The sequence below is a fragment of the Apis laboriosa genome, unplaced genomic scaffold, assembly GCF_014066325.1.
Source record: "Apis laboriosa isolate Shangri-la unplaced genomic scaffold, ASM1406632v1 scaffold11_cov152, whole genome shotgun sequence".
NCBI lineage: Eukaryota > Metazoa > Arthropoda > Insecta > Hymenoptera > Apidae > Apis > Apis laboriosa.
Window position 1 is genome coordinate 1,918,099 of NW_025221020.1, and position 27,737 is coordinate 1,945,835.

A 27,737-nucleotide genomic window follows, 5' to 3' on the forward strand; every position below is an offset into this window, starting at 1 on the left:
CGAAGCTGACTAAGCAGGTGCTTCTGGGCCTGCGTATGTAATACTTACCTTTTGGGTAAGTGATATTTGACATTTTGACTTTATTTCAATTTCATTTTTAAAATGGTACAAATATATATTGCGAAAGATTTAAATTTTGATAAACGGAAACTTGATTTACATCGAGGTAAGAAAGAAAAATAATTTGCCACATAAATTTTAAATTGATGGTTATGAACGTGAAATGCAAACAGCGCGGTCGCCTCGCGTGGTCAAATTTGCAAGTAAATTAACACCGAACAGAGGATGTTGATACAAAGTCTGCGCATATTGAATACAAAGTGCATACAGCACTTTTGGCTTGTATTTTCTAATTGAACATCTTAATTCACATGCGACTCTATGATTTCTTGGCGCGATTTTTAATTACATTTCCGATTATAAATATATCGAATGAGAACAATGCATTGAACGATGGCCGGAATAGAACATTTGATTTCAATTTGAGTTATTGGATCGTCGCGTGAATATGAAATCGAGGTCAGAGGATTATGCAAGAATTTCTTCAAGTGAATCAGAATTTTTCTTTGGTTGGATACAAATAATCAATGAAAAATTGAAGATTCAAATAACAGATTAGCATTGGTGTTTTCTTAAATTTTTACAAACATGTGAGAAAAATTTTTTATAAAATTTTTTTTTTTTTTTTATTCAAAGAATGTATCTTATTTAAAACTTTTTTTTAAAATCTTTTTAGAAAATGTTTTAAAGAATGATGTCCGAATTTTTTTTCAATCCATACTCTCTTAAATGTTTGAATATATGTAATATTCGTTTTGTGTTTTGAACAGATATATATATATAAGTGTTGCTCTTTATTGTAACATTTTTTTTCTATATAAAAAATAAATTTATCTTTAACAATATATTTGATTAATTTTTGTATATTTAATTTTTAATACCGATTCTATGAATTAAATTATTAAATCATTTATCTTTATATATTTAATTTTAATTTGAGCGAAATAATGATTCTTGTAGGAACGTATACACGTGCATTTGACCCAATATGCATCGCTGAAATTTCGAAAATCGTTTAATAGAAACGAACAGGTTTGTTTGTCTGGCTCCTTTTTTCCGTAACTCATGTCCTCGTTGTGCCTCGACGTATAAACACGCACGTTCACTATAGTTATGCTTCTATGCAATCTCTGTTGCTAGGCGCACCTCGGCCCACCAACAGTATTTTTAGACGATACGCTCACATTTCGACGTTCATTCTTGAATGAGAGTACCCTGTTCGTAAACCCGTCCAATACAATCCGAAGAATTTCTTAAATTCCAATATCGATTTTCTATAAAAGAAAGAACACAAATACATTATTGAAATAACAAATAAAATAACGTGATACTTTATCGAAAATACTTTATGAAATACATTAGTTTTTATATATGTTTTTTTAAATATTATTGCTACCTTTAATAATGCCGCAATGTTGCTTATATTGCACATCTCATCACTTGATGCAATAATTGCAAAACTATAGCTTCGTTTGCGGAATTGTTCAATTATACAGAAAATATTTCACACGTATGTTAATAATTATGCTTGTTTGATTTTAATATGGAAATATATTTATCGTCATATAAACAATTAAAATGACGATATTAAAAACATTGATTGTTCAATTTTTATAGAATTACGTTTTACGTTTAAAAAGGTCTCCGGGATGAAAGCCGGAAGTGACCTCGATTTTATTATCGACTTACTACCGTGAGAATTTATATACATAATAGCAGACAATGTTCTTACAAATATTGATAATTTTATTTCTAATTTTATTTCATAAATTTAATTTAATGAAGAATAATTTAAATTTTTTAAATTATCCTTATCATACATGATATATATATTCATTAAATAGATTGTATCAAAATAAACTGTCTATAAACTGTTTGATTATGGTTAAAAAAAAATATATCATTCTTTTGAATAGTTAAATTGATTTTGAAAAATGATAGATTGAGTGTGATTATTATATGACAAGTAAAAAAAAAATTGTTATAATAAATAGAAATATTGCTTTGGAATTTTGCGACAGTAGCGACAAGTAGTGGTCGAAGAAGGAACTGAAAATGTCGGTAACTAGGCCCATTGGCGGAGATACCGATTCACAACAAACCCAGATTCAAATTTACATATAATTCCATAAAATGACATTGATTTTTTTTAGATTAAATTTCAAAACGCTATATTTAAATACTATTTTAGAAGAGAATTGTTGTACATTATTATAATATTATAAATCAAAGTACAAATTTCATTATCTCTATTTTTCAAAGATATACAAATAAGATCATAAATAGTTATAATATTTTTGAACTTAACTTTTCGATCTAGCAATATGAATTAAATTTATCTTTATATTTTTCAATCAATTTTTAATTGTGATATAAATTTTGTTGAAAATTAGTATAAGTCGTATAAAAATTTATCAAAAGATTAAAAATCTTACTAATTAGATATTGATAAAAAAGAAAAAAAAAAAAAAAATACTCGTATTTCTTACGTAAATAACGGGAAATATTACGACATCTCGGAAAAAACATTGCGATTCAATCATGAAACTCCAGCTGCTTTATAAACCGGAAGTCGACAGTGCTGTGCCATCCTGATATCATTTGCCTGCGATTAGAAACGATAGTCCACTTCCTTGTTAGAGGATTCTAAACGCACGCTGCAAAAACGGGAAACTATAACAACGTTCGTTGATTATATATTTCGAAATATATCGCTTAACACCATGGAGATTCCTTCGTATCTTGACGAATGTTATCGTTGAAATATAAAAATTTTATGACACAAATCTTTCGTGACAACTGTGCCCCTCTTTCTCGTTTATTGCTCATTTTAAAGATAATCTTGAGATTTCTTCGATTTCTCAAAGAAGAGAGGGACAGAGGGACAGTAGTAGGGGTGGTGGCCGTTATTTAAAGTAGCGTTCGGCATTATTTTCGGACATCGACTTCCTGAAGAAGAATCTTCTTTGGATTTGCCTCTTACAAATTGCGCCACGGGTGCAACGTACCTGTTGTTTACCACATAGCGGGTTCAAAGCCCGGTCAGTGCAACGGTCCTCCACCTTCCCTGCCTTCCTACCCTGCTCATCTTTCTTGCCCCACCATCGATGAAGATCCCATCCCCTACCGTCGGCCTCTTCAAGTAAGGACAAAGCGGTAGTTGCCTGTAGTTCAAAGTCTTGGAGGATGCGCAAGACGAGGAGCTCGCTTGTGCCTGTTTGTAAGGTATACATACACGCGCCGCTTGTGCTTCGATTCTTCCGCTTCTGTGATTGGTCTCCTCCTACAGATTATTTTTTTTTTTTCAGCGAATTTTTTATCTATTAATCGTTGCGGTAGATGAAGCTTGATCGCATCGTGCTTCGCATCGCGTACACTTCCTCAATGAAACGTTCATACAGATTTACCGTTAGTTAGTCGACGATAGATATCTAAGACTGGTTGCTTGTTGGCTTACCCACTGTTTGTAAACATTTTCAGTGATTCGCGGAAGGCACATGACAAAGTTGGTCACGTAGAACCTTGTAACACGATTATATATATATATATATATATATGTGTATCCTTTAGGTTAGATACATGTACCATATTTCTCGTATGTACGGAAGCTCGGAAGAAGAGTTCGTAGAGTGTCGAAAGAAGGTTGTGTCGTTGCAGTCCACGAAAGGGTGGAGAAGAAGAAGCGGGGTTGATAGTGTGGTAAACCAAGAGGAAAGGACAAACCAATCCAGAGGGAGGCCGTACTACGACGTAGTACTCCAGTGGGATCAGGGTTCAAAGCCCGGTCAACACCATGTCTATGGTTCTTTCTCCTACTACCTTTCTCTTTCTCTCCATCGCGCTTTCCCCCTCTCTTCTTAAGCTTCCCCCACCTCGATCTCTCGTTGTACCTCGGTTATTTCATGACCACTACACACACGTGCTAAGCATCACCATGGACCTCTCTCTTTCTCTTCTTCCGACTGTCTCTTTCTCCGAGCATCGTGTTGGCCGCGGTGATTCACCATCGGTCGGAGATAAGGGGCCAATGAAAGGAAACCGTAGAGGGCAGCACCGGCGAATACGTGCTCCACTTGCCAGAGGAAAGGTGATATCGGGTAACGAAGATGAAAAATCACGAATCAGTTCCTGGCTCCTGTTTATCCCGTTCCTCGGTAGTTTACGATCATCATTTAACCTCGGGTAGAAAGCGAAAAGTAACATTGTCGAGAATTTTGCCTCGAATCAAGAACTTCATCGCCGAGAGATCATTGCTACCAGTTTACGAGCTGACATGTGGATTCCGGTTAGTTAAGCTTGAAATGGCATACTTTTAGCGCGGTGTATACAGGCCATCCTTAAAATATTGGTATATGATTCAGATACGTGTTCGTAATACGCGTCAGGATATGCATGAAAAAGTTAGTAAACAGAGAATGAAAGTCAATCGTAAAATAAATTTACGTTCTTAGACTCTTCTGTATTAAGTATAACCTCAAAGTTTTATGATAGTTTTGGTTTTTCCGGAATATGGGTATAGATGTATGAAATGTCCAAAATTTATGTGGCCAATTTAAAAATATCCTGCCCATTTGGTGTAGCACAGCCATGTGGATTTTATGTGCGAAACTGATCAAGAAACCGGTTACACAAACATTCATTAAGCGATCAAAATTCTGGTCCCGAAATTACACAGTTATTGACAAACCTGACATTACTTTGCTTCTGTAAAGCACCCTTAATGATACTACTATATCCTCGTAACAAAGTATCAAAATATTTATAACCTTCGCTCGTCATCCCTACCAGCTACTAGTAGAGGTGCTGATATAATTTGATTGTTCCCAGAATTACACGTTATTAATAATATTTTTAGGTAGTATTTGTGTTTAAAGAAATGATAAAAGTGTTGTGTCGCATGAAAATTCGAGTTATTAAGAAGCGGTGATCACCACACAGTAGCATAATTGCTACTGTACCTCCATCTTTCGACGATCCTTGGATAATGGAGTAATAACGGTCATTAACACATTTCGCAAATCAAGTTCGCCATAAAAATCTTTGTCATTCATAAAATTTCGGAATCGATGCAGATTTTAGCGCATCACTGTCTTACCTCAGTATTTAATCTCCTTCGAAATTAACTCGAACTCGAATGTCGTTGTAAAACTCAACTTTTTCAAACCGTTGACAAATTTTTTTTTTTTTTTTTTTTAATTATTAACGAGTTATTAGAGGCAGAAGTTGGAACGGACACATAAAACGTTTCTTATAGATTACATCGTAGTTTGATTATCGTTTTATTTAAACTCCTCTGAAATCAATTGATGTTAATTTGCGATGCTGCTTACAGGAATATTAGAACAGTTGACTGCAACGGATAATCATATGCGCGTACAATGCGTACTATACCAACGTCCTTGAGCGTAAGCGATCTGTTTACGAAAGGGACGTCGACCCCTTCGGTACTCGTACCCATTATGGTGCTAGTCGAAGGGGGGGAAAGGATCTAAACGATATTGCGCGATATGTCAATTATGCGTACATTCATCATTTTCTTCGTTCGACTTTGTATTTACAATTAATTTATGAAAGGCAGCATATCCTTCTATACTCGTTTTTCCTTTACTCGTTCTTTTCTACGACACCAGACGAATCTTAAAAAAAGAAAAAAAAAAAAAAAAAGAAAAAAAAGTATCACATCGAATTCTTTGAAAACGTTGGAGGTCTCTCTTAAAAATCTTACCTAAAATTGGTCTCTTAAGAAGGCGGAAGAAGAGGAAGATAAACGCAGGAAGTGTAAAATAGCGTTGAGAAAAGGGATGATTCCCTTTTCTTCGAAAACGTTTACCCCCAACGTTTTATTAATGCAGAAAGCAACCATCTCTGCGCGAACTGATTGCAGCGTTTGCACTCGAGCAATTGTAAATTTTTTTCCCACCGTTACTCCATGGATTTGTATCCCGGGAAGCAATTTCGAAGTCGGATAGTTTCCTTCGGTTCGATTCGATTCACTTCCCGGATCTTCGAACCTTCGAACACCATCATCCTTGTCTACAATTGTAAAACAGAAGAAGAAACGGAAAATTATAGGACAGATCGGTGAACCGAGATCATCGAAGCTGTTCAAAGAACACGATTACAGTTAGATTCTTTTTCTAAAGCTATTCCTTTACACAACAACGCTTTCTATTTCTATTTCTAGATATAGGGATGGGAGAAAGAAATTTAAAACATTGTTGATCTCATGCTGCCCACTAACACACACAATCTTGTCAATTCGAATCAATTTCGAACGATGGGTACCCTTATATTCTACTATGTTGGGTTCCACGCAACAACCCACGTCCATCTTCATTTTCGTCAACGGCTCGAAATCGTTTTTTCCCCCTAGTATCCTTAGCAACACGGTTTAGGCTCAAAACCGGATTGGACGAATAACAATACGGAAATTCTTGGGTATAAGAATTTCCAATGAAGCATACCTCCGAGAGATCGTATATCTATCCGACTCAACCTACTAAAACGCGTTGCTCACGTTTTTCCTATTTTGTTCTTCCGCTTCCTGGTTTAATGCTCTTGCTCGTTTTGCTCTAAAAACGACGTCGGAGTTGTTATCCTAACAATTTTTTTCTTTCCCTTTTCAAAATTATTTGGAAAATTTTTACAAGATTTTTACAATTTTTCTCCTCCCCGCGTCGCTCAAGAGATTCAAGGGATTCCATTTATTCCCGACAACTAAACCCATAAAGTTTCAACAAACATTAAATTTGTCACGTCCCATGCTACTTCATGGTTCTTTTAAATCATTCACCGGACTAAACTTTATCCGGTTGGGTAGACTTTGTCGCTCTCGGTTACATCCAGCAGTGAAAAAGTTTTTGTTGCCTGCAACCCTGCGAGTTGGGTCAATGTCCGAAAAATGACCTGCATCGGTCTGGTAGACACTGTAAGGCACTCACATTATTTTATCACACAATTTGAAGCGATTTTTGTGGTTGATAAACCAATGAATAAAAAAAAAAAAAAAAAAGAAAGATAAAAAACTTTAAAAAAAATTTCCACTTTTTCATTTTAAAAAAAAAAATGCAATTGAATAACGTTTAGAAAAAGAAAAGAAGAAGAAGAGAAAGAGAGAGAGAGAGAAAAACATATCGTAAGGAATAAAATTAAATAAAAGGAAATACGCATACGTTATACTATAATGTGAGCGGAGAAAATACGTACGTTGAATAATGTAACGCGTATAATGTGTATATTCTCGTAGAGGTTAGCGGATAGTGTGGAGGAAAACGCAATTCGCGGTCGAGCTTCCGGAGGCAGAAACTTCTTGGTTCGCATGGGATCATCAGGGATACGGGAAAGAAAGGAGAGCCGAGAGCGGTACACGGGGCCTCGGGTAAGAAACCGTAATTGCCAGTCAGTGACTTTTGTAGCAGAAATTGCTCGTCCGCGATGTAGGAAAGTTAACTTTAAGGAGCGCTCCACGTACCCGATCCACGTACGGAGCGATTCAAAGGACGAAGAACCGTGGCGTTTCGTGTACAAGAGATCGGAATTCGAACAAGAAATTATGGAACTGACCTTTGCATCGGTTGCTATATACGGTAGAACGGAGATAAATTTTTCGATATCTGCATAACGTCTGATTCTTCGAACACGAGGATTGGCGACGATGGAGAAATTAAGATTGGATTGGAAATAAAATAGTTTTTTTTTTTTTTTTTTTTTTTTTTTTTTTTTCGTTAGAATTTGCTAATTTACCGGGGCAATTGGGAAGTTTACAGTTATCCCAAGAAACGTTGATTGTAAATTATTAAAGGTTCGAGTAAGTTGTAATATGCACGTATAATTAAGGAAGTCTGATATCTTTTACTCGTATCTGTTTCACTCGTAACGAGACGATATTAGGTATCTATTCCATATAAAACACTTGGAACGTTCAAGAAATTATTTTCTTGTTATGTATTTTTTTTTGTTTTTTTTTTTTTTTTCTTTAACTCAAAGAAAGTTTGTTAAAACTTTTATCGTAATTTAAGGATTTACCTTGTAGATAGAAGTGTTGGATGGTATATGTACGAGCTTCGTATCGGATTATGGTCGTTCATAACGCTCTAAAGAAACATCCATAATTTCGAGAAGAGATTACGTTGTATTTTTGTACCGATCGTTAAGCCGTTTGAAACGCGTTTACAAAAATGGCCTCGACCTTCGCATCTGTGGAGTGGGATACATTACACATATGCGTATAGCGAGATATTCATGTCTGCTCTTGTTGTTTCAGCCTAAAGTGAAAAATGTTTTTCATGGGAAAAATCAATAACGAAGCTAATCGGCCTTCTCTGCACCTGTATACGTATCGCGGCCGAGTTACGACCTGCATTAAACGTACGTCAGCCTCGGCCAATCTCTCGTCTCGTTCGATTGCCATCGACAATCGTAACGACCTTTTCTAGGTCATAGGTCAAATTAACGAAAAATTGATCGATGAATTTGCAAAAAACGGGATATTCGAAGATATTTCGATATGTATCTCGGAGAATATCTCCATCTTTTTTTTACGAGCAAAAATACGGAACGATTATTGCAACGAGGTTCGTAACAATTTTTCTTACGACAGGACGGGGACGATAACCGTATCGCCACCCACAGCCAATAATCTATGCACGCACAATACTCGTATTAGTCAGATTTATCCGAACGACCGTGAAAAGAGATGATCGTCTTGCCAGTTTTGATCTCCCTATCCGTCCTCGATTAAAGTTTCGACCTAAAGCATCGCCATTTTTAGCCACGATCTCGAGTTCGCCCTCGTTCTCCGTCCAATGGATCGTTTCTGCTCGCAAGGCCATTTTAATAGCGGGGATATTTATCGCAAACGGATCACGTTGAATGTCAAAATCGGGAAAGAAACGAAATTGGACGAATATGTCGACGAAGAATCCGATATCCCCGTTATTTCTAGCCATTGGAAAAATAAGTTGGTTTTAAGGGCAAAGCTCTGTCTTTCTTCTTGCCCGTGTAAAAATAAGTAACGAAGAAAATTCGCTTATAATAATTTTCCACGAAATTTTCTCCCCACTCTCTCTCATCGCGACTAGATAATTTACAACTCGCTCGTTGATCTCCTTCTTCCTTGTTGCATTTAATCGCTGCAAAAACCCGCGTCTCTTCCTCTCGCAGAGTTTAATCGCATAGTCTTCCTGTACGATCACCTCGTTCGCCGTTTCCTTTTGCAGAAATAGCGAGACAACATGGTAACCATCTAACAACACCGACTACAGATTGCCTACAGATTAATGTTTTCGACGTGTGAATATAATATAAATTTGGAAAATACGTAAACCTCGGACGCATAAAATAAATACATACATACATGTTTATTCAAGTACGAAAATATACGAGAGAAAAAAAAAGAAAGAAAGAAAGAAAGAAAGAAAAAAAATAAAGTAATGTTCAGAAAGTTTTTAATCGAGTGATAACAAGAGAGACAACGTTCAATTTGCATCGTGACGCGGCAAGAGATTGTTATCGCCATCGTCTTGTCATTCGACACCTTCCGTGCACCAGGCAACAAACTTCTAGATTTACCTTCGGTGACACTGTTGTTGCTAAGGGAATTCTATAACGTTTCTTTTTTCCCTTTCTTTCTTTCTTTCCTTTCTTTTCTTTTCTCTCTCTCCTTTTTCTTTTTTCTCATAATCGTAATCAATCCACCGGTCCGAGCTAAACCGCAAATCGGTGTCTCGTTATTTCTGTATCTCTCTCGAGATACCATGCGTACACCATTCGCGAGAGTTTCTTTCGATTTCGAGAGAAAAGTATACAGTTAAACCTGTATAGTGCGCTGTTTCTTCCGCGCATAAAGGTGGCATGAATACAATCGAATCGAATGTCTTTGCCGACGAAAAAGCGTGGCAAAAAGCTCGCTCGATCCACGTACCGAGGTACCGTTTTCCGTCGCCGTTCTGCCACGAGTGAGAAACACGAGCAATCGTAAACGCGGCGCGGAATAAATTGGCAGCGATGGCGTCCGAGCCGAATCGATTTTCCATCGGCCCGTTAAAAACGAGGAAAGAAATTCGAGATTCGTCTCGTATTTTCGTTGCGAAATTGCGCTTTGATAAAGCCGAGAAAAAGGAATCGAGGCGAGGAGAGCATTCGACGGAAGAAAAACGGGAGGGGCGCGTCACGGAACGAAATAAGGAGAGGATGAAAAAAGAAAGAAAAAAAGAGGGAAAAAGGGGAATGGGAGCAACGCCATTAAAATATCAGGGCAAATTCCTTGGACTGGCGAGTTCTGTTACGCCATATTTTTATTCTTCCTCTCGATTTGTTCCGTTCTTATTCCACGCCACCATTTCATCCGTCATTTTCCTTACGAGATTTAATTTTTCTTATATGTCATCGTCCTCTCTCTCTCTGTCTCTTTCTCTCTCCCTCTTATTATTATTAAGAACGTGTCGTTTTTATTTATTTTCCACAATTATTCGAGAAGTTTCGAATAGCGAAAGATCGAGGCATTCTCTGTCTTCGTACGAGACATCTGTTCCCTTTGACTCGCCGTATTTCTCTTGTCGCGCGAGAAATGTTTTTTTTCTTTTCTTTTTTTTTTCTTTTTTTTTTTTTTTTTTTTTCCCCTTTTTTTTATTCACGGATGTTGAATCGCTGCCAACAGCATTAATGAATCTTAACTGCCTGTCAGCTGTCGGCGAGATTACTAGCCTGTGATAAAAACCCGTTCGAACCTTTCATAAAAATAGACGCGAATTCGCCTTTGAACCAGTTACCCTTTTGCGATGATCATCCATCAAAAAGAAAAGAAAAGAGAAGAAAAAAAGAAAAAAAAAAAACAAAAATTTGAACATCGATAAGAGATTAATAAAAGTACGTTATCAAAACGTGCGTTATCGAAGAAAAGAAATTATCGGTACAAAGAAAAAAAAAAGAAAAAAAGAAAAGAAAAAGAAAACAGAAAATACGAAAATTCCAGAAAATTCGTTAACCCGTATTTGTACGGTAAAAGGGTTTAACCGTACAGTATTTCTCGAACAAATTTCTTCCCCTCCTCGTGACCTTTCCGCAAGGGCACGCACCAATGACATCATCGCGCGCCCTTGCACTCGACGAGAGTAAAACGCGAACAGGTCGAACAGCATCGACGAGATACGGTTGTGCACCGTGAGCACACAATCAGCCGCGTTAAATCTGGTCGCAAGGGGCACGTAGCATGTACGCTTGGGCAAACCGCATCTCGCATCGTAGCCTTTACGACGTGTAAATCACAAATGCGAGACGCCAAGGATCCCTTCTCTCTTCCTTCTTGTACACGGTCGCGCTATTAAAGTGTCTCCGAAGGGTTTTACGACGGGCAGAGAATTCTTTCGGTACATCGCGTAAAAGTGATTTCGCGAGCCAGTTTACAACCCGCGAAATTTCTACGTCGAATTCGAATTGGACGGAGAGGATCGAGGTACCGAAAATCTGTATAAAAACGCGAATATATCGATGAATAGAGTGCACGGCGAGAGGAATTTTCCGACAATGCGAATCCTTTAAGTAAAATTGGCGATTTAAGCGATTCGTTCCCCCGATCTTTGACGCTACGCGTTCTTTCGCGAATTCGCAAAAGCAAAAAGGTAGATCGTTAAAGTTTATAATTCGAAATAAGTGGCGCGATAATGACGGTAATATACTAAGATATTCGAGAATCCGGTTCATTTGATTCTTATAGTTTATGCAGTTGCAAGAGTATCTTGTTGGCTGGTGTTAAGAAAAAAGATAGGAAGGAGAAAATGGAGATCAAGGTAGTCGTAAGGTGGTTGCAATTCCGTTGGGCGAGGCCATAAATGGAGGAAGATTCGACGATTTTAATCTGTTCTGATGTATACCTCTTGTAAGCCTCTCGTCCTCTCCGATATACGTTGATCTCTTTTTTTCTTCCCTCCCCCTTTCCTTCTTTCTTTCTCTCCCTCTCCCTTTCTCTTTTCTCCTCTCCCTTTTTCTCGCTTCGTTTTGCTCCTCTCTTCCTACCCAATGCTATTACGCGCAACGGCTACCGCGGGGAACACAACCGTCCATCGATTCCACGCAGAGATGAGAGAGGATGACGAACTCGCGGGGAACTTACAATTAGGCAATTTAAATCAACCCGTTTTGATCCCTTGCTCCGATCCCTCGATCGACGTGCACCGACGTATTAATAAACGCGGATAACGTAACGAATTGATTCCGCTTCGCGGAAACCTCCTTCGTCTTTCTCCTTCGTCTTTCTCCTTCGTCTTTCCTTTCCCTTTTCTCTCTCTCTCTCTCTCTCTCTTCCCGTTTCTACTACAACACTAGGACCTCTCTCTCTCTCTCTCTCTCTCTCGTGTCCGAGGGAAATTTGTCACTCGCGTTCCGTCGATAATCGGTCGAGCAATTAAGCCACGGATCGTACCAGGTTTGAAAAAAATGATCGCGAGTTAAACCGCGGGTGGCGGCGACGAATGTTCGATTAACACGAACGTTCGACGAAAGGAAGACGGGTCGCGCGTTTGTAATTGGCGCGGATCGACGAATACGGGAATCGTTTCTCGGCTCGGTCGGCGAAGAAGTTTCGGCTACCGGGAACCGAGGAGGAGGACCTTGACATCGGCCGATTATCGGGGCGAGTCAAGGCGCGTGGTGTGTGCCTGGTTCAACAGGAACAGGATGATGCCAAAGTGGTACACATGCAGGTACATACTCGCACACAGGAAGAACCGGTGCACGTTATGCCTCTCGTCGACACACGTGCACGCTGAAAAGTCGAATGCGCACGTTGTAGTACTATGTCTTGCCGTACTGTACCTTACTACACGCTCTATACGGCGGAGCGAAGGAGTGGAGAAAGAGAAGGAATCGGAGGAGGAAAGAAGAGAGTGCCCGAGTGCGCGTGGTTTTGCCCCTTTTGCCAGCTCTGCCTTTTTTCTTCCTCTCTTCTTTCCACTTTCACCTCCTTTATCTCTTTTGCCATGGCCCAGGGACGTAGCGACCAAATATCGAGACGATTGTTTCGGTTCATCGACTCCTCCTCGTGCTTCCAACGAGTTTCAACGATCGAGAACGCAACGTGTAACGCTTTGCACGCCCTTCCTCGCGTTTTTTTCTCAATCTCTTCTTTAAATCGAATCTTTCTTTTTTTCTTCTTTTTTTTTTTTTTTTTTTTTTGACGATCTTACGTTTCTCTTCTTACGTTCGTCTACGTACAGCTACGTGGACGTGGAACGACTTTAAGACTGGGTTAATTGGTCGGAGTAACTGAGTTTTCTTTGGGAGAAAGGTCAACCTTGAACACCGTCCGCCAGCTGATCGATCGTGTTACTAGGAAGACTTTCAAGGCGTTGCGGTTATACGGTTGGTCGTAGACATGAAACGAGACACGCGGCTTATCTATTTTTCTGCCTAAGAAACTATAAATGGCTCGCCGTGTTGCGCAATCTTGATATTTTTCCGATGAACTTGATTTTACGTTCTTCTCTTTAACAAGTGCAAGAATAGATGCGTGTATCGATAATTATTAACGAAATTAATCCTATATTTTCTTTCCCTACTTTTTCTCTTCTTTTCCACGAGAAAAATCTATCTAAATTTCATGACCTAGTATAAATATTCGTTGTTAATTTTTTTAAATATCATCGATGGCGATTAAATAATCGCTTAAACGATTTCGAATTCGTCCAAGTGAATCGAATTCATTCGTCTAATCGTATGAGGCACGAAAGTTTCCACCTTACATCCCTGAGGTCCCCTCTTTCGGCCTCTTCTTCTTCTTCTTCTTCTCCTCCTCCTCCTCCTCCTCCTCCTCCTCCTCCTCCTCCTCCTCCTCCTCCTCCTCCTCCTTCTTCTCCTTTCTTCCTCCCCTCTTCGTTCCGCGTTGCCGCGAAGGGCCCCTCTTTTCATCTTTTTCCTCCACGGTTATCCGTTCGGTTTGCTCGCTTTGCACGGCGTCACGGCTACTTTTGTTGCGCTTCTCTTTCCTCCTTCTTTTTCCCTCGTTCTCTCCTTCTCCGTTCCACCCTCTATCCCGCTATCCACGCTCGCTCGGACGTCTTCGTCCCTTTCTTGAACCGCTGACGAACGATTCCCCTCCACCGAGGGAGGGAGGAGGACAGAGGCAGAGGGGGAAGAAGAAGGGGCCTTTCCTTCTTTTTTTCCTCCGCTCCTTCCATCCTTTCGCTTCTGCTCGCGCTCTCCCCCTTCTCACTCTTTTTCTCTCTCGTTTTCTGCCCACACCAGTTGCTCCTTTTGTTTCCACCGAGTAAGTGAGTCAGTGAGCGAGCGAGAGGGAGGAAGGGAGCGAGCGAAAAAAGAGAGGGAGGAGGAGATCTAGAGATGCGAGAGAGGAGAGACAGCGAAGCGTGTCTCGACACGCGAGATGCAGGATCGAATTCGACCCTTGGATTCACAAAACTCTCGATCTTTCGGATCATTCTCGAGAGAACATTATTTCTTCTCCTCCTTTTCTCGATAGATTCGACAGATTCGAAAGATTTCTGGTATCGATCAGCCTATCCTCCTGTGTGTACGCACGTCGATTCGTAAACACTTAGGGATTTTAACGAGAAACCAAAGAAGTCTAAATAAAAGGAATAAATTGATATCGTCATTGAACGATCTGCTTTTATCGATACGTACGAAGCGTATAGAAGTAATTCGTATACGAACTGAATGTTATTCGAATGTTATAATTTGCATTTTCTCTAACGCTGTCCCTCGATCGTGATACGCATTACGGTATAAATATTTAATGGATCGATTTTCAAGTGTATATCGATCGCGTATGAGATCGTCGTTACCAGGTACGTGAGCAATTCGTCGAAGATTCCAATTATAAAAATGTTTTTGAATTGCGAACCTCTGACATAAAGAAACGTATCGTATTTCATAAATGCAAATGAAAATTTATTTTTCCCATGTAATACGAATATTATAAATTCAATAATTTATATTTTTTTCGCTTTTTTTCATGTTTCAACATTTTATCAGCATAAAATGTATAAAATAATTGAATACAAGGAAAGAGTTAAAATCGATGACGATGAAATAAAAAATTAAATTATTTAAAAATTAAAATTATTTAAAAATTAAAATTATTTAAAAATTAAATTATTTTTCTTTAATACAAACTCGGTTCTTTAATATAAACTCGGTTCTTTAATATGAACTCGGTTCAATGAAGTCGTAAGATGGTGGATAGACTCGTAGATAGCGTCGCGAAAGAGCACCGCCATGGAAAAAGGAAGAATGTCGAGGGGCCATTTGTCGAACATGTCGCGTACTGTCGTGCTCTCTATCGATACTTCAACTATCAAGAACGCACTAATTCTCCATCGAATGTCGTCCGTGATTGGCAAGTAACCCAGAAGCGGCCGATCTTCCGCTATTGCCAAGGAAACTTCCAATAAACGATAACTTTCCGGCTGAAGGCTCTTCAAGCGGAACTATTCATTACCCGGATCGAGAGAATGGCTATATTATAGCATGTCTTTAATGATAACTACTATTCTTGCATAGATTGTATAAAATATATCCTAGAAAAAGGATTGAACGCAGTTTAGAAAATTTGAAACTCGAATAAAATGAATTAAATCTTTTATTAAGAATATTATATTCTGGTGCGTCTTGTGAATTTTCGTACAACCGAAGAGGTTATATTTCTTGCCTCTTTTTTGTATTACTTGACCTTCTGGGGATTTCGCGTACGAAGTAAGAGAACATAAACGAAATATTAGCGTCGACTTTACCGTATTGAAAGATAAATACTCAGTTCTCGAAAGCAACATCGGTTGTTACTTATTTTGTATGTAAGCAAACAAATATATGAATAATTCGATCATTTCATGTCCTCTATTAGATATTATATAAAAGATCAACATTATTCCAAAGATCATCTTGGTCAGATTTTTTTTTTTTTAAACTTATACCTTGATAATAGATTATTTTCGATCGAAAAGATTCGTTTTTGCATGATTCATGCTTGAAATGGATTCGCGTAATAATAACAAATATATAACGAATGTCGATCAACTCTCGTTTTTTTATTCCACTTTCAATTCCATATAAGTATACTTGCATATCGCGTGTAAATAAAAAATTCTTCGAAGGTAAATTACATTACCAATTTCGTACTCAATTTATTCTTTGAACTCGATATTTGCCACTTGATTACTGTGCGTAAATAACACGCAGGTGGACAATGATGAATGAAATTTCCAATAAAATTAAAGAAATATCGCGACGGAGGACGAAAGCCTCTTGACCGTCCCTGTGGATCGAAGAAAAGTGGATCGTGTAGGTTAGGAGCCATCACGCGTGGTCATCTTCGCACGCACGCATTAACCACCACTCAAAGAAGCGTGCAGTCGCGTGACTAAAAATACGATGCTGTACGCAGAAGCGGTTATCTATCGTTGGTATTGTTCAACGAATAATCATTTTCAGCCTCGACCCGTATCGAGACGATCGATTTCTTTCTTGCGTTACGAAGAGAATCACTTGTTTCATTTTTCCTGTTTTCATTCTTTCTTTTTCGAGAAAAAGATATCGAAAAATGTTATTTGAAAAATAATCGCTTGTGCGTTGTAAACCGTGGCATGAACTTAGACACGCTCGAAATTCGCTTCTGTCGCTGATTGCGTATCGTTCCGAACAAACTGCAGCATGCGAGCGTGACGCAGCGGGGTCAACACTCAATCGGTACAACGGGAGCTGAACGTGCATCAGGGAACACAAAAGAGATACAAAAAGCAGCGAGAAAGAGATGCGATACAATATTGCTACTGGTTCCCCGGCAAGCAACAGAAGAGAGAAAAGAAGAGATAGAGAAGGCGGTGGCAAAGTGGAATATTTCTGCGGCGTAAGAGGAGATTGATGGCATATTCGTATGGTCCTGTGGCTTTGATCAAGTAAAAGCTACCCTGACGAATCCATGATTTTTTCTCTTTTAACTGCCGATTCGTATATGTATTTTCCTCAAATCGCGCGATTACTATACGTGTCACGATTTCAATAATCGCGTATAAATAAGAAAAAATGTGTAATTTGTATCACAATTGATACGTATAAAAAATTATTAATACGAAAGCGAGCCGTGTATTCTCTCATCTTCGTTACGAGTCACGAACCGAATCCCGAAGGGAACTAATCACAATGGCTCGTCACGAATGCTCGCCCAATCTCGCGTCACCTACTTACGAACGCCTAGGTTTTCAATAGATCTATTCACGCTCGTAGACGCAATAAAATCGTGACCCGTGTATTGGATGCGGGTCTTAAAACCCAGCTGATAATTTCCAAGGACAACCTTCTTTGGAACCTCTGTCGTAATTTATTATAATTCGAATTATTTATCTTTAAAAAATTGATCGATACAATTTCCAACGGAATTTTATTAATTCATTCTTTATCCTTGAGATATTAGAAAATTAAACTCATGTGATGTCAATCTATGTCAATGGTTTTGGCCATTGGTCATTTCGTGTCTGGCATAAGTATATCTTCCTGCCGAGCTTCGGTAATGTCTTATCAGGTCGTATCTTGTATAAACACGTTCCACCTGGTCTCAGACCGTCACGACCCACGCCATTTTCTACTGTCGCTGCCCACGTTGTTTCGTAACTTTCCACGAGAACACTTTATCATGCGCCATTCGTATTGTTCTGTTCTGTTGATACAGATAGAAAGATCGCACTATTGATTACACGCATATTTCTCGTAATAGGATGAGTTCTATTAACGGTGTTGATGATCGTAAATGAAAAAGTGGATGATAAAATGTTGTTGAATAAAATGTAAAAAGATATATTTTTATTTGCTTATATGATACGTAGAAAACGTAGGCACATTAGGAATATTAAGCGAACATCTTTGATGTAGTTGGAAGAAAAAAAAAAAAGCAGAAGTAGGATTTAGAATTAGCGAAAGCAGGTAGTATGTGATTAGACTGGACCTTTGAAAAGCGATCGAATTACTTGGCGCGCAGAATTCCCCGTACGGGACGATTTGTAGCAGTAATCCAGGCTTACGGTTCCCGGTGCTTGGATGCGCTTTAATATGATTTAAACCTACCACCGTGTTGGCTACCGTGTTACGATCGTGAAGCTCTTACTGGCTACATGGGCCTTCCCAAGAGTCCTTGAGGAGAACTCGAGAGAGCGCGATGAAGCGAGACAGTGATACACGCGTGCGTACACGCAAGAAAGTGGCGTAAAATACGTAGGCGAGGTACCGGTTTTTTCCGGACCCACTACTGTTCCTCTTTGAATTTTAAATCCTTCTTGCTACCGAATGCAATTAAGCCGCATTCAACGGCGAACAAAAAATTGAATTCGTGCATCGCGTATACGATTAAATTGCATCGAACAACATGTAGATGTCCTTCAACACTTAGCTATATAATTATATCGGAAGATACTTTTGTACTAATTTAAAATCAATGTAATATTGTTTTGCATTACTTCATTTTCTTTTATTATGTGATTTTATCATCTACTTTGTGCGATCGTAATTTCTTTTATTCGTTTTAATTTTTCTCTCTTCAAAGCAAATTAATGAGAGTAATGAAAAACGTAAGTTATTTACACGCGCTTTGCAAATTCACGTGCTGAGACAATTTCGTGACGCGAGTCACCCACCCGTACAACGACTTGGAGGTTGGCCGTTGCCTTTGTTTTCTGTCTTTGATCTTTCATCTTTTTCTTCTTCTTTTACTCTTGCACTTCCTTTGCTTGCTCGTTGAGTAAGCGAAGCGATTGCTTTGAGGTAGCCGCCAACCTTGCAGGTCGACCATGCTACGGGGCGACGTACGAACGAGATACTTCACTGCGGTCCGCGCCTCGGCAAAAGTGACAAGGCCCCAGTAATTATAACGGGTGGCGCAAAAAAAAACGGCGCCTCGTCTACTCGATTCAGTTCTTTCTCCTTTCGTCCAATATACGCGTGAATATGTAACTCGACGTGCAACATTACCCGCGGAGCTTTTCCCCGTGGCGCTCTTTCTGATTAAATTGTTCGCGCGATCTCCATGATTTTGATAAAATATAATTCTCACTATTCGTCGATCGATCTATTTATCTTCATACTATGTAAATCGTTTAATTTATTTGGATTATCGAAATATACACAATTTCCAAGAAATTAATGAATACATTTTAATAAACATTGTATATTGAATTTTTTTTCTTGGCATAATTCAAGTATAAATGGTAAATAAGCTATATGCGATAAAAATAGATAAAAATAAAATAAAAATAAAATTTGTATACACAATATAATTTAAAAAATTTTCAATAATAATAATAATCACAAAATTGTTTTACTTATTTGTTAAGTTCATTAATTCGATTTCCAATTGGAGAAACGTATATGAAATTACAGATTTATAATAAAATATTACAACTGAAAAATCAGAATGATAATTCTTATTAATTGTGTATGTAATATCAAATATTAAAACGAAATAAATCGAAAGATTTACCGTTATTATTTAGATTATAAATGTAAATATAAATAGACGTATGCGATATGTCATTAACAGTTATTGATATTTAACTTATTAATAATTCATTTTTGTAAAAAACTAATTTGATTATTTTAGTTATATCGTGTATGTGACGACATCTGTAGTACATGAATGAAAGTAAAATGTTTCAATTTTATCGAACAGATGGCAGTTAAATATAGTATACAGTAGCATCAACTCAATTGTTGATAACATTTTTTGTATACAAAAAATAATATTGACATGAAAGTAAATATTTTACAAAAATCTTTTAAGAAATCCGTTAAATGTCACATTCAGTACAAAGATTGTCTCGAGATCTTTAGGATATAAGACAATAAAGAAAAATTTTATATTTATAATTTACTGTACAAGGATAATCAAACAGGTAATATTTTTTATTGCAAATTTTATTGTAAAACGAATTATAATAGTTTTTTATGTTTCTTGTCACACCCATAAATGAATTTTAAATTCAAATAACATTTAAATATTTCATATGTTTTGTGTGTACATTATTGTAGTAGATATGATCGACTGATTTAGTATTCTTCGCGCCATTTAGCTAAAAACATTCCTGAAAAAGAATTTTTGTTTGTTGTATTGCATCTAATTTTAACTGTAACTATAAAAAAAACGTAACAAAATAAATTGTAATTATATTACAACAATGGAACAATTAATAAAACGTCAAAAAGTTACAAAAGAATCAACTATAACAGATATTACATCTTGTATTAGTAAGTAAATATTTTTTACAAGTAAAATTATTTATTTGATAATATTTTGCATATATTATTAAATATTTTTTTTAAACAAATTTTACAAACTTTTTATCTTCATTAAATTTTTTAAATTGATTACGTATCACAATAAAAGTGAGGTTATGTATATAATTTTAAATAATTATTTCATTTATAATAACTTATATAATTTATTGTACAATATTTTAGGGGAAATATCTGAATCAATCTCATCTATAAGTGAAAGATACAGAGCTGTTTTGAGAGTTAACAAAGCAGTGGTTTTATATTCCCAAAATGCTAAAAAAAGGCAAGATTCAACCTTAAATGAGAATACAAAATAATCTAAAACAAACAAATATAGAATAAAATTAATAATAAGACCAATAATTGTATATTCGATGTATTTATATTTGACAGAAACGTACAAAATAGTTTAAAGAAACATAGAATAAGATTAATAATTGTACATGTTTTTTAAATGAAAAAAAAATTAATAAAATACTTTTTATAAATAAGGATTAAAAAATTATATATACAAATAATTTATATTAAATAATTGTATTTTCTTATATTACAATATTTTTTGATATATAAAAATACATTCACTTATTTTTTGCAATAACTAATATTAATATTAATACATAAATAATATCAATACTTATGTGTATAACAAAATGGCACAAAGATAAATAATTAAATTGTTTTAAAATCTATATCAATTATTATTCTGGATCTGGTTTAGGTTTTCTTCTAGGATCATCTGAATCTAGAGAAATTATTATTGGTGATACATTACCCGGTCTTTGAGTTTGTCCAAATCTATAATCAGAATCCTTTGTGGATGTAAACCAAATACTAGATATTTGCAGGCATCTAAAATATTTTTAAATACTCAGAGTTTAAGATAATATGTTATTCTCATAATGGAAAATTTATATTTTGTTAATAAACACAGAATGTGCATTCATGAATCCATGAGAAAGTATCATTATCTTAACTGTTTTAATTATGTCACTCGAATAAAATATAAAAGTAAGCAAAGCATTTAAAAAAAAATGTTAGTGAAGAAAATTTGATTTAATGCAATAGTGAATATAAAGAAAATAAGCTATGTTAATTTATGCGATATAAGCGGAAAAATAAAATATTAAGAAAAAAAAAAAAAGAAAATCCAAAAAAGATTGGATGTATCATGCACAGCTTACAAGATATACAAGATAATAGAAATGCAGCAAGGAAGGAAAGATATTATTCCCGTATTACAAATCCTTGTTGTTCCGTTCACACCTGCATGAATTTTGGTCGAAATAAAAACCAGTTGTACACTCCTGTAGTTCTCTGCAAGAACAGTTACAATGATCTGGATGCCATATTTTCATGTTGCTTTCATTACACTTTTTCTGTTCATCGATATTGTTGCACACACATGTACATTCCTCCGGTACATAAGACTGTTTCTTGTTACAGTCCTGAAAGAATATCGTTATACTATTTAAAAATTTAACCATTTTGAAAATTGAAAATTCGAATCTTTCAATTTAAACTAATTAAGTTATCGCAAAAATTCATTACTGCACAGGAGTGATCGCAAATTATACATTAAGATTTGCAGATTGCGAACCGACTTATACCAGTTTAAAAAGGAAGATCTCAATTATCGACTGTTCTCAAATTACCGTCTCCTTTATTTTGCAGTCACACGTGCATTGCGTATGCTCCTCTATCGGTACAATACGTTTGCCTTGATATTTTAATGTATTACTGGATTCAAGAGCCGTCACAAAAATCTTTAAATATTAATTAATAACGTGATTAATTAATAACATATATATATATATATATAAAAATAACATTTAATCAGATGTGACTTACCTCGAAATTTCGAGTTTCCGTAGCCGTTGGCTGACAAGAAAGAAACGAGTGACTACAACAGCCTCCGCATCTTTTGATCCGTGTGCAAGTTGGATAATAAACAATAGATGGATCGTCATTTTCTAATAGAGGAACTGTTTGTAATTCAGGCATACACAAAGCTTGATTTGGTCGCTCGGCATTCGAACGTTCAGTTTCTCCCATTCTACCTGGAAGAAGATTCCGTTCAGTGACAACTTGAAGTAGTCAGAGGATTTCCCTTTTTTTCCCTCGAATTTCATTATGTCTAGATCAATGTGGTTTTTGTGGTTTGATGTAAGAAAAAAAATAGTATTTCTTGGAAACATTGCCATAAGTTTATCCTACTTTTTCAGATAATTGAGAACAATGGAAAATTTTGTACAAGCAATTTCAGTTGCGAATAGTTACTTCGCTTTGGCCGATGGTCTCGCTGACGGTATACACAATTATCTTTCGGAAGATGTGATCCTCGATTGGTTTGGATGGATAGTCGAAGGTAGAAAAAACGTGTCTGCCTTTATGGAATCTCACGATTCAAGACATATATACTCCTACATCGTACCGACAACTAACATCAGTTACAAAAAGAAAAAATTGAAACGGTAAGATACAATATAAAATGAAATTATAGAAAAATTTCGTGGAACGAGGAAAAAGAATGTTAACGTTAGATTTTTCACGTAGACTTTTCAAGTTTCGATCGTATTGCCGTCAAAATCAAGAATTTGTAAAAAAAGATTTCGTCGATAATAATAAGGACGAGTCGTCCCATCGAGAAATGGAAACGTCATCTAATTGTGACGTCGAAACCAATGTTAATCAAAATGAAATCGATGCGAAGGAAATCAGCGCAATGAATGACTCGTCTTACGATTTGAGCGAGGGTGATCTTTTCAATCTTTTTAAGCTTGAGATCTCGACGTCCAGCACAGAAGAGATCGAGGAGAGCATTAATAGGATAAAATTGGAAGAGGAAATGGCACCAACCATCAAAGCTATCAAGAGAGAGAATGATCCAGGAGATGAAAACGTCATCGTTGGATTGAGCACACCTAAATACATAGAGGCTTATGGCGAAATGGAATTCTCGCGGAGATACTGGAAACGAGGCAAGAGATACATTCTTTCAATTCCATTTTAAATCTTCGGAATCTTTTGTGATTCGAATTTTAATTTTTCATTAGGAGTAACTAGATTGAACAGCACAATGAACATAACAGATATTTTGTTTAATCGTACCATAGATATTTGCAATGCCTATTCCGTGCCTATGTCTAATGTGCACACTTGGAAACGACCGTGTAAGTTACAAATTGCGTACAGCACTGAACATCCAACCCTGAAATTATCATCGAATAAAAAAAATACAGAAAAAGACAGAGTACGATTTGGACACTCTACGATCAGATTGCCCACTTTGGAGGAAATCAATCAAATTAGCGATAGATTAGTGCCGAATAAGAACAATTTCGGTGGCTTTTTGAAGAACACCGATTTTTTCGAAGATCTCAAAGATTTCATAAAAAATTTGGAAAAAGAACCCTGTAAGTTATTCAATCCTTATTACGTGGAAAAAAAACTGGTCTTTGATAAACCAGGGGTCAACGCGAACGATAGTAACGATAGTAACGATAGTAACGATAAGAAAAAGAAAATGTTTCTTTATAATTATCAGATTCATCTGATAATATACGAGGATAGCGAGAACGAGCTTTGCAAGAATTTAAAAAAATAAAATTTTTGAAAAAGTAATAATAGGGATGTGGCGTTTAAAGAGAAATTCCAAGCGTAAGAAAATTATTATATCATTTGATATTTTTCCAGAAAATTCATGCGAAAATCATGTTTTTTTTTTTTTAATTTCTTTTTTATTTAAAAATTCTTTCCAAGTTAAACTTTTGCAATAACGAGTCTCTATAACGTTACTCGCGGATTTTAAATTTATGAAATACTTATGTTAAGTATATTTTTTATGCTACGATCAATTGAATGATGATCTCACGTTCACTGATAATTAAGTTTGAACAATAAAATTGGTAGAAGATATTATAAAGTTTAAGATGTTTATCCAACCGAACAATATTTGCATCTATTACAATTGATTTAATACTCGTAATAATTTGTTCTTCAAACATTCAAAAATTTACGAAGTCAGAATTGTACTTATCGTATGCTTCGAGTCACGGCGTTTCTTTTTTGTTTTTTGTTTTTTAAGCACAATTTTGTAATTTTCTTTTAATCCGAATAAAGTGCAATTTACAAGGTCGTGTAACAATATGTTTGTTTTTCGCAATGTCACGAGTCAACCGGTTTTTCTTACGTACTATTCCTTTCTATAGATCCATAATTCCTGTTAATAAGTTATTTAAGATCATACTTACTGCTTATAGAGAAGGAAGATATATCCTGTGGCACACCTTTGACTAATCTAAGGAAATCGTCGATCGAATTGATGGAACTGATTTTCTTGCCTAATTGTAGCGATTTCTGAAAATAACACGAATTTTGGATAAAAGAAACTCGGGACGAATCGGATGGAAAATTTTTTTGATTTTTCTCTGTGTCGTAAAATTAATCAATAGTTCGATTGATAATAAAGCCGAAAATAAAATCGATAATAAAAAAATGGGAATGTTTCCATAATAAAAAAAAAAAAAAAAAANAAAAAAAAAAAAGAAAAAGAAAAATTATCATTTCTGCAGGTATTGTTATTGTATACCTACGTGATTGTTAAACGGAAACAACTCTTGAAAGAACATATTAACCAGTTCTTGTTCATTTTTTTTTTTACTTGGAATTTCCAACGCAATATCAAGGGATGCGAAATGAAAGGAAAACTAATCATTCAAATAACGTATTATTCTAGAAGAAAATACGTCAAGATCTTTTTATTTCAGTGTTACGTTATTAATTATTTTATCAATCGAATTAATTAGTAAGGAAACATGATAATTTGAAAAAAAAAAAAATTGAATAGAATAATTTTAGATGTAATTATCGGGGTATTTCCGATAATATCTTATCAATGAATCATCGATTGCGAACGCTCTCGTGAATGAAGAAATAATCGCAGGATCTTAAGTCATCGAAGAAGTCGATACTTTCACGAATATTAAAATATTGTTAAAAAATATTTTTAAAACCGAATCGCACGAAACGTTCGACACGAAAGTGTATAACGTATAACTCGATGCGTTCTTCGACCTCTCACACGTTCACCATTCCACCTGGAACAGGTTTTAAACAAGCTGGTATCGCGTGCACGCTGAAAAAAATCAACAAATGAACCGATTTCTAGGAAGCATCCTCGGTGTTAACGTGAGCTGTTCTCGATAGGCGCCATTTAACATTTTCCCTTTCGAACGTTTTCCGTTTCAACGGCGTGATGACGTGGCCAGATCTCGTCGATAATAATTTCGACCGATATTTATCCGTATCGACGAGTTCTTTACCAGCTGAAATATTTGTGAACACGAGCGCGGAGTGAGTCGATAACGGTACGGCGAGCATTTTAATAAACGTATTACGCACGTTGCACAATTTGCATAAATGAGAAACGCGATGTCCCGAGACATTGTACTTTCCAAGAACGTCCTCTCGACGCTTCGCAAGAATTTAATCGCCGGCATTGTAAGGTCGTCTGTTACACACCTGGCTTCGTTTCGCGCTCGATCGTATAACCCTATTGTGACAATGAAATATGCGCGCACACAATGATCGCTTCGTGACCAAACAAATATTATCTTCGCGAAATAATGTTTATCCATCCTCGATCACCGAAAGGATGGTTCTCACTTTGCAACGATAACGCCGCGCGCTAGTCCCTTTCCTAATCTAATTAACTTGAATTTCTCTTTTCTACTTCTCGTCACGAATCAAGATAGAATAAAATAAATATATAATATAATAAATAAATAAATATCTATCAAGTCCAGCTCGTATATCTTCCTCTATAAAAACGTATCTATATAAACACCAATTGATAAATCGTTTTGATAAAATTACAAAAAAAAAAAAAAAGAATTCGCGAAGTAATCGAGTAGGCATTCGCACGGACGATTGTTGGTTGTTGGTAATCAATTATCTACATAACGAATCACGGGAATTGCGACAAGAATCCTAAGTGTGTCGTGCACCGCAAGGTTTTCACTTTTCTGTCTCGATCTCTCCGCCTCTATACCGTTTCTATACATCCTTGACATTAGTGGTATATACGACCTTCGTGTATCTTTTGCGGGAGAAAAAACGGTCTCGATACTCCCGTTCTCGCACAGGATTTCGTAACAATCAATCGTCATTTATCGTCGACAAAAGGAATTGCCGCCACGTTTCCGTTTATCGCTTACGTTAACACCGATGATGATAATAGAAAAAAAAAAAAAAAAAGGGGCCACGCTATTACGGTGAGAACAAAATCGAGAAGGATTTCCGCATAATTTACCGCAAATACAAACGCGTAATTCGCCGCGTAATTTTTTTTTTTCTTTATTCATAGACAAATTCGTGGAAACTGTTATCGCCCGTTGGCGGAATTTTAAATTTTACATGGAACGAGCGATAGGTGAAACGGCGAAATAAGTGTATTGTTGAATAATGTTGTGAAAAAATTGAAAAAAGAAAAAAAGAAATAAAGATAAAAATAAAAGTAAAAAATACAAATATACACGCGAGTGCCAAAGTTACAAAGGTATCTTTTTCCTTTTTTCTCTTTGCACACGAGACTCAATCGGATCAATTTTTTTTCTTCAAATTTTTACCGCTGTCGCGTCCGTCACGTACGCTCTCTTTAACGATGCTACGCGGGATAACATAATTGCGCTATTTATCAGAGTGAAAACGTGGGAGTGTTGCAACGCGGCTCCGTGAACCAGACTCTTCTAGAACCGTAGCGTACGCCAAGTAATACGTGCAATACGCGTTCGGATGAAAAAAATGCGATCGATTTACCAACGATTCGCCTCCTGCACTCGGCCCATCCTCCACCGTAGGATTCGCCGTTTGTCTCGCCCTCGGATCGCCCCGATCGGGGAACACTATCCTTTGGTCCGGGTATCTGGTATCCAGTTGAGCCATCACCAGTCCACAAATCGAGAACGAACATATCGCGTGGAGAAACGTTCTTCTACATTTGTAGACCGAGTACGGCATGTCTGGCGTCCGTGCTCCACCGTCAAAACGTGAAAAGAAAGGAAAAAGGGGGATCGGAATCGAGTCGAGTTCTATCCTCCGGTCATATAAAATATTCACCGCTGTTGCCACTTGGAACGTAACACGTGGCCAAGAGATCGCCAAGTAGGCCCAGTTGTGGCGGTAAATTTGGGGAATTGCGGCGAGGTAGACGGTAATCGCACGTGTTTGCCGTTAAGATGTTTGCGCGTCGCACTCGATGCACGAGGAAAACGGAAGGAAAGTCGCACCTGAGCAGGTTCGACTGTGCTCGCGCCGCGATCAACTGCCGAAGCGAATACGTCTCGGCGCGTATTTCTGGCCGCATACATACGAACGCGCGCAAGCGCACCGGTACACGTACACTGATC

General features: G+C 36.8%; 2 protein-coding genes across 7 annotated transcripts; one reads left to right on the plus strand and one right to left on the minus strand.

The window, feature by feature from the left end:
* On the plus strand, window positions 1-24,572 carry LOC122720121. Of its 5 annotated transcripts, none has more exons than XM_043946609.1 (4): window positions 1-55; window positions 22,554-22,802; window positions 22,885-23,309; window positions 23,445-24,572. In XM_043946609.1, the coding sequence occupies exons 2-4, from the start codon at window positions 22,567-22,569 to the stop codon at window positions 23,933-23,935; spliced, it is 1,152 nt and encodes a 383-aa protein (XP_043802544.1). In that variant the 5' UTR covers window positions 1-55; window positions 22,554-22,566; the 3' UTR covers window positions 23,936-24,572. The 5 variants fall into 5 exon arrangements, 4 of the variants coding, with proteins under 4 accessions (XP_043802544.1, XP_043802546.1, XP_043802545.1 ...); XM_043946611.1 differs by lacking the exon at window positions 1-55 and adding an exon at window positions 19,823-19,949; XM_043946610.1 differs by lacking the exon at window positions 1-55 and adding an exon at window positions 22,355-22,494.
* On the minus strand, window positions 20,878-27,644 carry LOC122720122. Of its 2 annotated transcripts, none has more exons than XM_043946613.1 (6): window positions 27,148-27,644; window positions 24,582-24,687; window positions 22,180-22,388; window positions 21,984-22,094; window positions 21,595-21,776; window positions 20,878-21,180 (listed from the first exon to the last, which is right to left on the minus strand). In XM_043946613.1, exons 1-6 carry the CDS (start codon window positions 27,346-27,348, stop codon window positions 21,030-21,032), a joined length of 960 nt encoding a protein of 319 aa, XP_043802548.1. In that variant the 5' UTR covers window positions 27,349-27,644; the 3' UTR covers window positions 20,878-21,029. The 2 variants fall into 2 exon arrangements, 1 of the variants encoding a protein (XP_043802548.1); XR_006347721.1 differs by having other exon boundaries at window positions 21,039-21,180; window positions 21,513-21,776; window positions 27,148-27,643.
* Between the last annotated feature and the right edge of the window lie 93 nt (window positions 27,645-27,737).

Excerpts from the sequence above, each read along its gene's own strand:
- LOC122720121 (XM_043946612.1), top strand. The coding sequence starts at position 22,567 with ATGGAAAATTTTGTACAAGCAATTTCAGTTGCGAATAGTTACTTCGCT. Across the intron at positions 22,803-22,884 it reads AAAAAGAAAAAATTGAAACG|ACTTTTCAAGTTTCGATCGT; the intron begins GTAAGATACAAT and ends TTTTTCACGTAG. Across the intron at positions 23,310-23,384 it reads GCGGAGATACTGGAAACGAG|GAGTAACTAGATTGAACAGC; the intron begins GCAAGAGATACA and ends ATTTTTCATTAG.
- LOC122720122 (XM_043946613.1), bottom strand. The coding sequence starts at position 27,348 with ATGCCGTACTCGGTCTACAAATGTAGAAGAACGTTTCTCCACGCGATA. Across the intron at positions 21,777-21,983 it reads ACTGCAAAATAAAGGAGACG|GACTGTAACAAGAAACAGTC; the intron begins GTAATTTGAGAA and ends ATATTCTTTCAG. Across the intron at positions 21,181-21,594 it reads TTCGACCAAAATTCATGCAG|ATGCCTGCAAATATCTAGTA; the intron begins GTGTGAACGGAA and ends AAAATATTTTAG.